The sequence below is a fragment of the Hippocampus zosterae genome, chromosome 9 (assembly GCF_025434085.1).
Source record: "Hippocampus zosterae strain Florida chromosome 9, ASM2543408v3, whole genome shotgun sequence".
In the NCBI taxonomy this organism is placed as follows: Eukaryota; Metazoa; Chordata; class Actinopteri; order Syngnathiformes; family Syngnathidae; genus Hippocampus; species Hippocampus zosterae.
In genome coordinates this window covers 7,855,618-7,871,696 of record NC_067459.1, presented here as the reverse complement: position 1 = coordinate 7,871,696, position 16,079 = coordinate 7,855,618, and the positions used below count along the sequence as shown (strand labels likewise).

Here is a 16,079-nt window from a genome sequence, read left to right as displayed (position 1 = left end):
ACTGTACTGAACCAAGACATGTATTGATATTTTTTCTTTTATTTAGTTTTTTATGTCTTTCATGTTGTGTTTATATGTTCAATATGTACATTAATTCTCACTGAATACAATGCAAACTCTTTTTCTCTCTCAAGTTTGAAATGCCGCAAAGAGTCAGCCCCCTTCAGGACGCCATTGGCCACATTTCATTGAGGACTGACAAAACAGGCAAATTGTGCGTGAGGTACATTAATGCAATCAAAGGTAAGGTGTTGTCTGATGTTATATGCTGAGTGATTATTAGATGATATGGCTTATACTGTGGATAAAACATATACAGTTATTATCAGATGAGCATTCAATATAAACCCAGAGCTTAGTTTTGCAGGTTCCGACTCAGTTTGTAAACAAGCCATTATTTAAATAATTAATTCCACGTCTTGTCTTGAGTAGAACACCATGTGAGACGGAACAAATAAAACATTTCATTCTACAAGATATGTTTTCTAAATTAACATGGACCTCTCAATAATGGAAGAATAGATTGCCAAGCCTGTTTTCCCCCCTAAAAACTATTGTTGCTGTCTGCTACAGGACGTGGAATATTTGCAGAGGGTACAATCAGCAGAGGACAATTTGTTGCTGAGTATCGGGGTGATCTGATAAATGATGCAGAATGCCAGCGTAGAAGAAGAGTTTACCACACATCATGTTTGCATTCAAGTGGAGAGGGAAAACATGGTGGTAAGACTTATTATACACCTATTCTGCACCACAACAGTGAAACTCCTCTAAAACGAAATCATTTTTGCAGCCAGAACTTTTTCCACAATAGGGGAATTTTCACGATAGCTAATTGTATCTCAGATGTAAACAAACACACAAACATCTGTTTACTCTTTTATTTTGATTCCAATAGTGCATAAGTATGAGCATACACTTATTTGACACTTCATATGGTCGGCGTCCAGAGAAAGGGAAGGAAAGAAATAGCAAAATTTACAATCAGCATTCACTTTGAATAACATCAATTTCTTGCATAATGTCTTTCACTTTGCTTCCTCCATCTTTCATTTTTATGACTTATCTCTTCAAGCGTTAAAGCTTTTCTTTTCTGAAGTCCTTGGTCTGCAAAGGTCCGTTTTGTAGCCATTTTAGCAATGCAACGTTCGTGCTGCATCTGAAAGTAGCAATAACAAATACTTCCCGTACTACTGTGTAAGCCAGTGTGGTGGTTGCGATTGCCGTTTCCTAGCTAAGCAGTAGCGGTGGCTGTGGCAGGCTGAGGTTGGAATAGACTTTAGCGGAATGCTTGTTTTCATTTTTGTGAACGTCATTGCGCGGCAACGGTGGAGAAAAGGACTTCGTATTACGGAACGGGGACTTTTTGTTGTAGGGGGAAGCAGAAAAGAGGGAATGGCTTTCATGCATGAAGATTTTTTTCACACTCGGGGGTGGCGGGGGGGCTTGGGTATTTTCGTGTCATGTAGGTTTCGTTGTCGAGGAGTTTCACTGCATATACCAAATCAGAATATTGTGATAATAATCTCATATTGTTTTTTCTCACATATTTGTTAAGCATTGATGCTTCACGAGAAGATGAGTCGTTTGGGCGTCCAGTGAACGATGAACACAGGAGGCCAAACTGCCGGATGAAAAGGATAGATGTGGATGGAAAGCCACATCTATGTTTGTTTGCTATAAATGACATTCAAAAGGGAGAAGAAATCACCTATGATTATGGTGGCGAAGACTGCCCATGGAGAACACAAGTATGTTATACATTGCCGATTATACAGAATGGCTCTGTGTAATAAGAATGGAAGTAACTTTGATGAAATCAGAATAGTAGAATCTTACTGGAAATAATATGAATTAATTTTCCTGTTTCCACCCATATTCCTAAACACATGCGTGGCAGGCTAATACTCTAAATTGTCCCGAGGTGTGAGTGCGATTGGGTGTCGCCTATTTGTGCCCTGCGATTGGCTGGGAACCAGTTCGGGGTTTACCCCGCCGACTGTCCAGAGACAGCTGAGATAGGCTCTGGTATGCCCCCAACCCTTGTGAGGATAAACTGATTAGAAAATGGATGGACGCATGAATCAAATTCATCAGCTATGGCAGGTGTTTGGAATAGGTTGGTACACATTTCAAATACAGTCAAACCTCGGTTTTCAAACATCTCTGTTCTCGACCAAATCGGTTTTCGACCAAAAATTTCGATTTTTTTTTTCTGCTTCGGATTACGACCGAAAATCAGTTCTCGACCAAACCGAGCACACTTGAATGTGCCACTTGACTCCTCTCGCCTTCTTACACAAGGAAGTGAAGTTTCCTCGGGTAGGCGAGGAAAAGTGGCGCTTCCCCGTGTAGCGTTTCATTGTGAGCAGACGTGTTCAATCAAGATTTTTCTTTTTTTAAAAAGGGTCGTGGTTTCGGTTTTCGAACAGCCTTCTGGAACGAATTATGGTCAAAAACCGAGGTTTGACTGTAAATATTTTCTGAAACCTAATAGCATAGCAAGTGGTAATTATATTTCTAAAATACTGTTGAAAGTTAAGTGCAACTTGATCAATGAATTTTTATCTCAGAATCAGAAAAAAATGATTTGTAATCTCTTAAAGCACAGGTGTCAAACTCAAGGCCCGGGGGCCAGATGTGGCCCACCACATCATTTTAAGTGGCCCGCAAAAGCAAATCAAAGATGACAACTTCCATGATACTTGCTAAAATATGTACCCAAAATTTCAATTTTTGTTATGTAATACATCAGTGACATATTGTAAGCATTTTCCTGTGACTAAACCCCTCATTACAATTACTGAAACAATAGTTGAATAAAACATTATTCTTGTCTTCTTTATATAGTTTCAGCCATCACGGTTGTCAAAGGGAAACGGACATTATAAGTGTGGCCCGTGACAAAAATGAGTTTGACACCAATGTCTTAAAGGATGACTGAATTTACCAGAAATTTTCCTCCCCCTTGCAAATTGCAAATTTGATCTATTGGCCGATTTACCAAAAACAATTCTGAATCTCTATTATTGTTGACTTTCTTTATAGATGACCAGCATGATGGTCACAGATGTGGCTCCTCAACCCTCTTCTCTGCCTCAGGGTCAGATGTATGATGATGATGATGATGATGGGTGTCCACTCAACACGCTCCAGGAGGTAGATACATTTTATTCACTTCCCTTTTTCGTGTGATTGAATAATCTCAGTAGTTTAAAGCAATGGTGCCCAGCCTGTCAATCGCAATCAACCTGTGAACTGGTCGCAAATCGATCTTAATGGGTGTGGGTTAAAATGGGGGAAAAAAAGTTTGTTTCATATCCAATTCACTGATGGCACTGGCAAAGAATGTGAATCTGGAGTATTTTAAAACATAACACTTGAGCTTGGGGAGTGATGGTCTTACCCTTAGCACACTAAGTGCGTCCCATGTCTCTACGTCGATTCGTCCCCAAGGTCGGCAGTGATTTTCTTTTCAGAAACTCTTGTATCTACTTTGTTTGTCTGTTTTGTTTATGTTCTGGGCCATTATGGCATGCATGCGTGTGTGGATGCGTATGTGTGCACGTGTGGTCGATATACAGTATTGAAAAAAGATTGGGCACCCCCGACTTAAAGGAACTCCAATGACGATTTATCAGTTTTGCTGATGATGATGAACAAGAAACAAGTGAACATAACAGATGGTGAATATTTAGTAGTTATTTCTCTTTTGTGGACACTCACTGTGTCCCCAAACCACATGTTTCACATGTTGTGTGTGAGGAAAATAATGGTATAAAATGTCTCACTATGATCTCCATAAAGAACTGACATAGTGCATCCAAGAATGTCCCCACAAAGTCTTTGATTTTAAGTTGCAGAAAACAGTTTGACAAGATGACGTTGTTCTCTCAGATGATTTATGTATCTATGTGGTCTACAGTTCACTTGAGGCTGAGTATAGGTTTCTTCTTTCATATTCTCCAATTTTGTTTTCCGAATTGTATTCCAGATGACCAAGACAACACCCAAAGAGGCGACTTTACTTGAACCCTGTTGTGATACTGCTGGTCCAAGTAAAATACATCAGGTATATTCATTTCCATTCAACGATTCATTCCATTTGGTATGTCTATAACTGTGCATTTGTGAGGATGGACAGTAATTTTCATGATAAAGTACTATAGTTACGCACAACAGGCAATTTCACATAATGCATTAGGAAGGTTAGTGTTAGTAGACTGTATTAGGAAGATTGAATTTATCACAGGGATTATCGTCTTTTGTAGTAATTTCTCTTTTGTGGACACTCACGGTGTCCCCACACCACTCGTTGACTAAGTTTGTGTGAGGGGTGGAAACTGTCAAGTGCTTCAATATGGTCCCCATAAACTATTGACAAAGCGTTTACACGAATGTCCCCACAATGACTTTGATTTTAAAACGTATCAAACACAGTTTTACAGGATAAAGTTCTTCTCCCAGATGATTTGTGCATCTATATTTAGATGGTTTACTTGAGGCTCAGTATGTGTTCTATCATATTCTCCAATTTTGTTTTCCGAATTGTATTCCAGATGACCAAGACAACACCCAAAGAGGCGACTTTACCTGAACCCTGTTGTGATAGTGCTGGTCCAAGCAACATACGTCAGGTATATTCATATCCATCCAATGATTCATTCCATTTGGTATCGCTATAACTGTGCATTTGTGATGATGTACAGTAATTTTCATGATAAAGTACTGTACTTGCGCACAACAGGCAATTTCATACAATGCATTAGGTAGGTTAGTGTTAGTAGACTATATTAGGAAGATTGAATTTGTCACAGGGATTTTCGTCTTTTGTAGTAATTTCTCTTTTGTGGACACTCACGGTGTCCCCACACCACTCGTTGACTAAGTTTGTGTGAGGGGTGGAAACTGTCAAGTGTTTCAATATGGTCCCCATAAACAACTGACAAAGCGTTTACACGAATGTCCCCACAATGACTTCGATTTTAAAACGTATCAAACAGTCTTACAGGATAAAGTTCTATCAGATAATTTGTGCATCTATATTTAGATGGTTTACTTACACCACATGTTTCCAAGTGTGTAAAAAACACTCAGTGTCCCCAGACTACACATTCACCAAGTTTGTGTCAGGAAAAATGTAAAATGGATGAACTGACATCGTATTTTCAGAAATGTCCTTGCAAAGTCTGTTTCAGTCAAAATTTGTCAAAAGAAGCTGACCTTGCCTGGGGAGGAAGGAATGTGCATGAATATATTTTGTTTTCTTTCAGAAATCCGTGGCATGCATTTAACTTCTGTCTTAACGACTCTGCCAATATTTTCCCGATTTCATAGTGCAGCACTTGCATCCGATTGGCCATTGGCGTCTTGCTCAATGATATTCTGAAGTGTTCAATGTGAATCCCAAAACTGACATATTCTTTCTCGGAATGTCCCCACAAAATCAGTTTGAGTAAAGGTGTGTAAAAGCAGCCAGAGATTGCCTGTGGAGGGGATTCCGATCTGACTCATTTTACCTTTCTGTTTTAAATATTGTTTGTTACATTTTTATTTTTCCGTTTTATTTGCAGAATCTGGAAGTGACACACAGTGACCTATCTGTGGAATATGTACTAAGATTGAGAAGAACCAAAAGTATCTTTGTAAGTTTTTATCCATCATATTGAGCAAAACAAAATTGATTACAAATGACCATTTTTTTTTACTTATTGGAAATTCATTTAGATTAACAGTTAATAGTTAGTGAATGGATTATATCCCTAAACGAATTTAGCATCTTATTTCACCTAAAATCTTCGTCAAAATATATATTTTAAACAATGTTACTCGGAGCAAGATCTAATTTCTATCATTGTAAAATTCTCAATTCAATTCAGAGGTATTTTGGATTGTTGCCTACCATTAAAGTGAGTCTATGGTTAAATATAATTCAAAAGAAGAGACTGGTGCACTCTAGTTGTAAACAAAATCACATTTCACCGTTTCATGATCGTGTGTGAATTGCCAGTTGATGTGTTGTTTCAGGTGTGTAGTTTCATTTTGTACTCAGAGCCCAAACAATCAGATGATAAGTATGTTAACTGACAACTGTTTTAGATGATCCACACCTTTAATCACACACCTTTAAACAATCTTTTGACTTTACAGGAGGAAGGCTAGTTGATAACTGAAATGCTTGCTCGATGTCTCTACTAAAATTTGAGTTTGTAAGATTTATTTTTTGTCATGACATTTCTTTTATGAGCATGATTGTTGTTGGCATGATTTTCACTTTAATCTACTATTGCTACACTTTTTTTCCATTGTAAAGATGTTTTTAAATGTAATTTTATATTAATTTCATTATATTTCTGCAATTGTAACAGTATTTTACATTTATTTCAGATGAAAGACAATGTTCCTGAAGATTCAGATGAACTTTTTTATTCCACGCAATCAAGCGGAGATGATTTAATCCCTGACACAACATCCAAAAGTGATACTGACAGTGAGCATAGTCAAGTCAAGTCAACAGTATTTATAGAGCACTTTCAAACAGCCATCGCTGCATACAAAGTGCTGTACATGGAGCGATTTAACATATACAATAAACAGTAAGACGAATCAGTAATAAGTAATAAGGCGGTAGAAAGCACCAAGCAGTAAAACCAATAGCAAATAAATCTAAGTCACGCTGAGTCAAACGCCAAAGAATACAAGTGAGTTTTGAGGAGGGCTTTAAAGATGGGCAGCGAGGAGGCTTGCCGAATGTTCAGTGGGAGGTCATTCCAGAGAGATGGACCAGCAACAGAAAAGGCTCGATCCCCTCTGAGCCTCAGTTTAGTTCTTGGTACGTCTAGCAAAGACTGGTCCACAGACCTGAGGCGCCGGGCAGGGGTGTAGGGGCGTATGAGCTCAGAGAGGTAAGGTGGCGCGAGATTATTCAGAGATTTGAAAACAAAGAGGAGGATCTTAAAAATAATTCTAAAATGAATGGGGAGCCAGTGAAGGGATGCCAAAGTAGGAGTTATATGCTCCCTCTTACGAGTACCAGTCAAGAGGCGAGCAGCGGCATTCTGTACCAGCTGAAGGCACTTGATGGAGGACTGGCTGACTCCAAAGTACAGGGCGTTGCAGTAATCGAGCCGGGATGTGACAAAGGCATGAATTACTGTCTCAAAGTGTTCATGTGAGAGGAAAGGTTTTATTCTGGCCAGCTGTCTAAGGTGAAAGAAGCTGGATTTAACAACGGCACCAATTTGCCGATCGAGTTTGAAATCACTGTCCAGTTTAAGTCCCAAGTTTGAGACCATTGATTTCAGATAAGGAGATAGGGGGCCCAAGTCTAAAGGATGGAATGTACAAGGTCCACTGGGGCCAAACAATATCACCTCTGTCTTCTTTTCGTTGAACTTCCAAGAAATTTTGTGCACCACATGACAGGGGAGCAGTGCGTGATTCAGAGCAGCCAAGGCTGACACAAAAGGTCCTGTCAGCTAGATAGGACCTAAACCAATCAAGTATCCAACTCAACACACCCTCAATGACAAAACATCTTTATTTTAATTATGTAGCTGCCATGGATTCCCCTATCTGCGACTCTACAACACGAGATATGACAGACAGACCGAGCCATTCATCGCAAGACCGAGAAGAGGATCCATGTGCAGCAGAAGAATCACGTTTCAGTGGAACAGATCAAGAATCTGGTCCCAGTGGAGAACGTGATCAGTGTTCAAGTCAAAGAACAGGTGCCGTAGTTGTTTGTCCAAGCAAGAAAAAGGGTGGGAAAAGAGTGAATGATAAGAGACATTATTGCTTGTATTGTTCCAAGCCTTGTGCTAAGATCGCAAGGCACTTAGAACATGCACATAGCGATAAATCAGATGTTGCTCGTGCTGTAAGCTTTCCAAAACGCTCAACTGAAAGAAAAATGCAATTGGATTATATTCGGAACAAAGGAAACTACGCCCATAATGCTTCTGCTATGGAGTCAGGAAAGGGAGAATTGGTGCCATTCAAACGTCCTCCTACAAAGTCAGAGGGAAATGACTTTATGCACTGTGTATACAGTCAGGGACTTTTCTTGCATCACATTCTCTGGAAACACATGAGTAATTGTAGACTCAAACCTGGATCTGTTGCCCCCATGCCAGGAAAGAGCTGTGTTCAGAACTTGTGTACATACGCAGGACCTGTGCCGACAAGCACGAGTGAAGAGCTGTGGAGAGTAATTGCTGCCATGAATCCTGGCCCAATTTCTCACATAATAAAAAATGACCAACTCATTATTGAATTTGGGCAACACTTATTAAATAAAAGAGGGACATCGGCCAAGAACAACGAGCTTGTGCGACAGAAGATGCGGGAATTGGGAAGGTTGATTCAAGGTGCCAGAAGAGTGACTTCCTTGAAGAATATGAAGGATCTCATTAATCCAGTGAAGTACATGCAGACTGTTCAAGCCGTCAAGTTCACGTGCGGATATGAGAGTAAATCAAACAGCTTCTTGATTCCGTCACTAGCAAACAAACTAGGACACTCATTAGTTAAAATATGTAAACTCCTAAAAGCGAAGGGTTTACTCCCAAACGATGAGAAGCTCGTTAAGGATGCCACCAATTTTGAAGCGGTCCATCAGGAAAAGTGGCATGAGTTGATTTCAGCTACAGCGTTGAGAAAAATCAGGGAAGCAAAGTGGAATGTGCCCAGTGTCATGCCCTTCACAAAAGACGTACAAAAGCTGCATGCATATCTCACTCAAGAGCAAGACAAATGGCACGAAACCCTCTCTGAATATTCCTCTACAAAAGCCTGGAAGGAGCTGACAAAGGTGTGTGTTGTCCAGCTCATCCTCTATAACCGGCGCAGGGAGGGAGAGGTGTCAAGCATGCCCCTATCTGCATTTGTGTCAAGAGACCCTTCTGATCCACACGAGGATGTGGACTGGGCACTCTCTGACATGGAGAAAAAACTCTCCAGGCACTTCACTAGGATTGTCATCAGAGGAAAGTGTAACAAGGGCTACGTTTGTTTTATAATTGCTGGAGATGATAAAACACTATGGGTAGACAACGGGTTTCTACTTGGACCAGTAAGGGGACACTAGGTTCGATTCATTCATTCATTCATCTTCCGAGCCGCTTGATCCTCACTAGGGTCGCGGGGGGTGCTGGAGCCTATCCCAGCCATCTTTGGGCAGTAGGCGGGGGACACCCTGAATCGGTTGCCAGCCAATCGCAGGGCATAGGTTCGATTCACTGGAGCCAATGATGTCACTATTGAGGGGGTGGCATGGGCAAAGAAACAAGACAACAGTTGTAAAAACAATTAACTTTTACATCAAACAGACACAGGACAACAAAATTATTATCACAACAACCACAGGGGAAAAAAGAAAGTAAATAAATACAATTTAGTCTCAACCTCTTAGTTGACCTTTCCCTCAAACTAAATAATTGGTGATCACCTTTCTCAACACCGGTGTGAGTTATTTTTTTTCTTTCAATCTGAATGAAATAACTAAGCACAAAATGTTCTTGTCAGCTCCTGTCGTACAAAATAAATTCTTCTAAACATCACCAACACAAATAAAATAAATTAAAATTTATCAAATGTAATATATGTGTTCTTTGGTTGGCTCGCCACCACCACTGTACCCCCTTTTCCAGCACTTTTGGACGTCAGGGCACCGTAATGGAATCCACTCCACTGAAGGCACGCTAATCCCAGCGCTGTCCTCAATTGAAACTCCACAAAAGACCCGGCCTAATAGGGCCGAGAGCACACGAGCGCCCACAATAAAGTAACTACAGTAATTAATATTAACTACTTAATTCCAAGTACTGTGAGACGTTATTAACATTTATGTACACTCACCAGAAGAACGTTGAACGATACTCCGACGATGTTATACGGGCGGCGAAATCCCGGCGGTACGTAATGCTAACAACTACGTTAGCCCAGTGCAGTACTCGAGGTCTAAGGAAAGTGACTATGTTTTAGCAACAAGTGATTTTAACCGAAATGCGCATAACACGTTCAAGCCTCTGAGCACACTCATTGCGTAGAATGACTCTCTTTCTCCCGAAACACTTCCTCACAACGGCGAAGAATACGTCCGCTCGCGTTCAGGTCCCGCCAGAAAAAGAGCCCAAGATAGGTTGCGCCGCACGCTCGTGACGTCACGAAGGTGAAAAACTGCACCTCTCATTCGCTGACACCCCACTAGTATTTTGTGCCCTGATTCGCTCGGGCCACGGCAATATTCAATTCGGTTTAATTAAATATTTTTTTTAGCGACGCTACTCTTTTGAGTCAATATAGATTTTGGTTATGTCCGCTCCCCATTGCCTCATGCCGTTATCCGGGTTACAAAAGCGTGGACGCCCAGTACCCATTCTTCTCACACCGAAAATGCTAAGTGCCATAGAACTCCTTGTGTCAAAAAAAGAGGCCTGTGGGGTTCTGAAAGACAACAACTACTTGTTTGCGTGACCAGGGGCCATGACGCACTTCAGAGGGTCGGACTGCTTCCGTACATTTGCAATGCAATGCGGTGCTGCATGTCCCAGGGCATTGACATCGACCAAACTGCGCAAGCATGCGGCAACCTTGTCAACGGTGCTCAACTTGACGAACACTGAAATGGACCAGTTGGCTAACTTTCTTGGCCATGACATCAGCGTCCATAGAGAATATTACAGACTGCCTGAGAAGACTTTACAGCTTGCTAAGATCAGCAAACTCCTGATGGCTCTTGAGCAGGGAAGAGTGGCTGAGTTTCATGGGAAAACTTTGGATGAAATCGAGATTGACCCTAATGGTTTGTTGTTGTTTTTTTTGTATTTGCCATCTATTAATTTTTGTTTGAGTAAAAAGAATAAACTGCATTTTGTATGATTTATACAGAAAAATTGCTGGAGAGTGAAGAAGATAGTGAAAACATGCTTTCTGATGATGGTATGTACTGTCTTGTCAGAAGAGGACATTTGTTAGTCTTGTGTAATGGTTGCAATATATAGTGGAATAACAGGGGTTAACCGAGCCACCCAATTCACGAAATGAGACATGATTTGTGCGATTGGTTTTGACTGCAAAGAACATTTAATTTGACTGGAAAATAGAAATGCATTTAGAATGGTCTCATAACCATGGATGACCTTTGAATTTGTTAACACATTCCATATGTGGACATAAATATAAGATAATAGTAAAAAATGATAATAGAGCCTACCAGTTCTCTTTCAGTATAAAAACAATTCGTAAAAATAATTTTTCATAGGCACACCCATGGATGAAACTGAGAGCGGTGACATCATACACAAGAGAAGCAAACCACACAAGAGATGCAAACCACCATCATCAGATGATGATGAGCAGCCATCAGGAGTCAGATCTAAGAAGTGTTCCTCCAAAGGTATTTTTTTTTGTTTTAGTGCATTTGTGTTTGAATTGAGATTAAAATGATTTATTCTGATGAATAATAAATAAATTGGTTCTGAGACCAACCACCGTTCCTTTGTTTATAAAGGCTAGAGGAATCCAACAGTCAAACGGCGAGCAGAATTTTCTCGCATTACCTAGAAACTATTCGCCAACTTATAGCTTTGTAATAAATTTGAATTATTAAAAAAAGTGGAATTAATAAAAAGGGCGGCCCGGTAGTCCAGTGGTTAGCACGTCGGCTTCACAGTGCAGAGGTACCGGGTTCGATTCCAGCTCCGGCCTCCCTGTGTGGAGTTTGCATGTTCTCCCCGGGCCTGCGTGGGTTTTCTCCGGGTGCTCCGGTTTCCTCCCACATTCCAAAAACATGCATGGCAGGCTGATTGGACGCTCTAAATTGTCCCTAGGTGTGAGTGTGAGTGCGAATGGTTGTTCGTCTCTGTGTGCCCTGCGATTGGCTGGCAACTGATTCAGGGTGTCCCCCGCCTACTGCCCGGAGACAGCTGGGATAGGCTCCAGCACCCCCCGCGACCCTAGTGAGGATTAAGCGGTTCAGAAAATGGATGGATGGATGGATGGAATTAATAAAAATCGCAAAATAATAGGGGTGAACCAAGATGACCAGCTCACAAAGACAAGATTTGGGCGATTGTGTTTGATGTCACAAGTTCATAATGAGATGAGATTTTAACATGACAAACAAAAAATCTTTATCAAATGTACGACTTTAAATAATCCTAGGTGACTTCAAAGAAATTCTGGCCATCATCCAACATCTCAGGAAGGGAAAAAGCAGTGCATCATCACCACTGTCTTTACGAGAGATCGGTTGCTGCTGATTTCAACTTGAGATGTTGTGAATCAGTGCATTCCACTGACATGCCTTCCCATAAGGAAGGACACTGGAGTCTCTGAGGCAAGCTTCCCAATCGTTGGGGTTGAGATCATCAAGGTAGTGAAAAAGATCCTTTGGTGGCAAGACTCCATCCGGAGTTCCAAAAGGCTCTGGATATTGTGGGGGTGTCCTGGGTGACATGCCTCTACAACATTGCATGGATAGTGACTTTCGACTGGTGGGCAGGGGGGGCTTCCTCTTTTAAGAAGATGCATATAGATAGCGATATGGTGAGAAGCTCTGTCATCCAAGCAGGGCTCAGAGTCAAGCCGCTGCTCCTCTGCATTGAGAAGAGCCAGAGGAAGTGGCTCAGCCATCTGTTTAGGATGCCACCGGGACGCCTCCGTGAAAAGGTGTTTCGGGTATGTCCCACTGATCAGAGTCCCCTGAAGATGACCCAGGACAAGCTGAAAAGTCTGTCTCTCAGTTGGCTTGGGAATGCCTCAGGATCACCAGCAAGAGCTGGAGTTGTTCGGGAGGGTGAAGTCTGAACTTCCCTGCTTTAGTTGCTGCCCCCGTGACCCGACATTGGATAAACGGAAGAGAATGAATGAATGGAACACTGAGATACATTTAGAAATTAATCGTAACTGGTTGAACTTTCTAAAGACTAAGAAAAAGTTAAAAAATGAAAGTGATAAAGCTTCAGTTTTCTATAAGTGTAATCACAATTTGAAAAAATCTTTTTCCATAGGAGAAAGAAGTGAGAGTGATAATCCGTGCCAATTAACACCCAAGAGACGGACACCATTTTCAAATAAAGACAGGCCATCATCAGATGATGATGAAATTCCATCAAGTATTCCTGCCAAGAGATTTTCCTTCAAAGGTAAACTGAGAAATCATGCTGCTTTTAAGAAAAGGTATTGTCACTGTCCAAATTAAGACATAAATGTAATTTATCGCTGAGACATGATTATCTCCTTTTCATGTGCATTTTAAAGTCGTCTCTGAACTACTGTTCAAAAATGTTTCGCAAAACGAAGAACACAGAACTTTGACCATTCTGTTTTGACCTGAATCATCTCACCTGTGCACTCTCCTCTGAAGATAAGTTCACAGGTTTTCAGTGGGGTTGAAGTCTGAAGACTGGGGATTGTTTTATCTGGTGAATCATGTCTTCAGTTGTCAGTATGAGAGTATGCTTCCGTGATAAAAATGGAATTTGCTTTTAATACATATCGTAGGGTTGCCAATAATTATGGAGGGCACTGTAAATTGCTCAAATTTGGTAGCAGTCAGACTAAATCTCTAGGACATGACGCTGCTCATTGCCTAAATAGCCATAAAATCGCTGAGCTTTTTCATACTGCTACTTTAGATGGACAGGCCTACCAAATTCCATTGTGCTTCACAAAACTAGCCTCAGAGGCTAAGAATGGAGTTTTGGGAGTTTATTGATGAATCATCAAATCTTGCAACCAGGCTCTGCCCTCACGCAATGACAAGAACTCAAAATCACAATTTGGCATCATCTAATTGTCAATGTAATTAATATATGCAGTTAAAATTTGATCCAAATAAGACAAAATCTTTAGGAAGCGTTTGACATTAACGGAACTCTGCAAATGGCCAAAATGACCCTAAAATGGCCTCTTCAGAGCAAAACTGGAGAGTTCACCTGTCTTCAGCAAGCTGGCTCCTTCCGACTTTGTTTTTTTTTTTTTTTGTGGTTCTACCAATGAAGTCTTCCCGAATGTCATTTTCCTGTAACTGGCTTTGGGGGCTGTATTTGGGAGTGGAGGTATCAGTTTGTGTTTTCTATCCAGTCATCAAATTATGCCACATGCTGAGCCCACACGCAATGATAAAACCTCTTGGTAAAAATGTGATCTTCTATCGATTACAGCAAATTCAAATTTGGTCTGGATTTAACAAAATCTGTCATGTGTCTTCAGGGTGACTTTTCAAAATTTAACAAAACTTCAGGGAATGCTGAAAGAAATGTAGGTCTGTCACGCTAATGCTAGTCAATGTATCATAGCATGTAGCGATTTTAGGATTGTGACTTTGAGCACTTTTTTTTTTGGACCACTTTCATTCCGGCCAAGTGTTTGTCAGTTTTCATCTTGACCACATGGTGGTGTTGTCAATTCACAACGTAGACAGAGTGATGCTTAGATTATTGTTGTTCTGTAAGGTTGTCTTTCTACAGAAGAACATTGGAGTTCTAGCAGACCTCACCGAGGCCTTTTCTCTTCCAATTCCTCATTTTAAACCGGCTAGACCAGGTAATGGAATACTCATAGTGGTCCCCAAATGTTTCCACTTACAGACAATGGAGACCAATATGCACCTTGAAAGCAACTCACTTTTTCGTTCCCTTCTTACGATTTGTGCATCGAGACAATCCTGTCCTGGAGTTTGAGCTATTGTTTTCTTTACGTTTTGTTTTGTTTTTTGTTTTTTTACTGAATGCTTTGCCGACTGTGTGACCTTATAGACATGTAGGAGTCTTTACAAATCATGTCCAGCAACTGAGTTTAGTACCATAGGTGGATTAGGCTCAAGCAACAGAAACATCTCAGCAGAGAGTCAGTCGAAACAGGATGCACCTCCACACAGGAAGGTCAGCACAGGAATCAGACCTTCGACCTGTGCACTGTGAGGCGGACGTGCTAACTAATCGTTCGCTTGATCAATTTTTCAATTTTTCTGAACTGATTTATCCTCACTAGCATGGTGGAGCCTCTCCCAGCTTTCTCCGGGCAGTAGACGGGGGACAACACCCTGAACCGGTTGCCAGCCAATTGCAGGGCACACAGAGACGAACAACGATCCACGCTCCCACTCTCACCTCGGGACAATTTAGAGTGTTTTTGGAATTTGGGAGGAAACCGGAGTACCTGGAGAAAACCCACACATGCCCTGGAAGAACATGCAAACTCCACACAGGAAGGCCGGACCTGGGATTAAACCCACGGCCTCTGCACTGAGAGGTCGATGCGCTACCCACTCAACGACCGGCCCACCCTCGTTCACTTTATTGATTACTTAATTAGTTGTATTACAATCCATTTGATTCAAATGTGAATTGTATTAAATGGTATTGTTGTAAGCCACTTAGAGGCTTACAGACACATGCACTACATGCAATAAAAAAAGACACCAAAAAAAGAAAAAAGGGTTTTTATTGCACAAGGAAGCACTCGTTACACACCCCTTCACTTGTCCCTTTAAAGTGTGTGAAATTAACTAGTCTAGCAGTTCCATGCTTTTGCTGCCACATCATCAGTTTTTATATCAGCATGCTTTTTTGTTCTTTTTTGCTGTTTTTGTCTTTTGTTTTGTCACATGTTGTTTGTTGTTTCATTGTGTGGACCTGATATGGACTGTTTTCAGCGCTTTTTGGCCACGACATTCGTTGAAGGAGCAGTATCTGTGCTTGGTGGTTGCACCTTCTCGGCAGCACGCCTGTACCAGCACAGATGTTGATTGGGAGGAATGTCGGCGCCATTGACTGTCGGTGCTGGACAGACCTGGGGCGCTTGTGCGTACTGGGGCGCAGTAATGGGCAGCATTTTTCACAACCCCGATTTGTTCAGTGGCTATGTCAGCGCTGTTGGACAGTTGGCGTTGGTGCGGCTGGATGGATGGCCGCTGAAGTTGAGGATGAGGAGAGAGGAGCGTTGGCGAAGAGCGCCGATGCGTATTTGGAACCGTGAGGCGCCGCTTGGAATTGAAATGGATTTCCATGGGACAGGAGAAGTGAACCAATCTCTTTTTTTCGTCAATGGATGCTACAGCTTCTTATTGA

At 41.3% G+C, this 16,079-nt stretch overlaps 2 protein-coding genes across 2 annotated transcripts; both read left to right on the top strand.

Annotated features, from left to right (window-relative positions):
• The first annotated feature begins 1,114 nt into the window (after positions 1-1,114).
• On the top strand, positions 1,115-14,225 carry LOC127607994 (uncharacterized). The gene is made up of 10 exons (XM_052076792.1): positions 1,115-1,751; positions 3,049-3,159; positions 3,995-4,072; positions 4,560-4,637; positions 5,574-5,645; positions 6,388-6,490; positions 10,894-10,944; positions 11,267-11,401; positions 13,017-13,151; positions 14,221-14,225. The coding sequence occupies exons 1-10, from the start codon at positions 1,632-1,634 to the stop codon at positions 14,223-14,225; spliced, it is 888 nt and encodes a 295-aa protein (XP_051932752.1). The 5' UTR covers positions 1,115-1,631.
• LOC127607080 (uncharacterized) lies at positions 7,508-9,376 on the top strand. Its single transcript, XM_052075161.1, has 2 exons — positions 7,508-9,091; positions 9,233-9,376. The coding sequence occupies exon 1, from the start codon at positions 7,526-7,528 to the stop codon at positions 9,089-9,091; it is 1,566 nt and encodes a 521-aa protein (XP_051931121.1). The 5' UTR covers positions 7,508-7,525; the 3' UTR covers positions 9,233-9,376.
• Positions 14,226-16,079: the final 1,854 nt, after the last annotated feature.

Excerpts from the sequence above, each read along its gene's own strand:
- LOC127607994 (XM_052076792.1), top strand. The coding sequence starts at position 1,632 with ATGAAAAGGATAGATGTGGATGGAAAGCCACATCTATGTTTGTTTGCT. Across the intron at positions 1,752-3,048 it reads ACTGCCCATGGAGAACACAA|ATGACCAGCATGATGGTCAC; the intron begins GTATGTTATACA and ends CTTTCTTTATAG. Across the intron at positions 4,073-4,559 it reads GTCCAAGTAAAATACATCAG|ATGACCAAGACAACACCCAA; the intron begins GTATATTCATTT and ends ATTGTATTCCAG.
- LOC127607080 (XM_052075161.1), top strand. The coding sequence starts at position 7,526 with ATGACAAAACATCTTTATTTTAATTATGTAGCTGCCATGGATTCCCCT.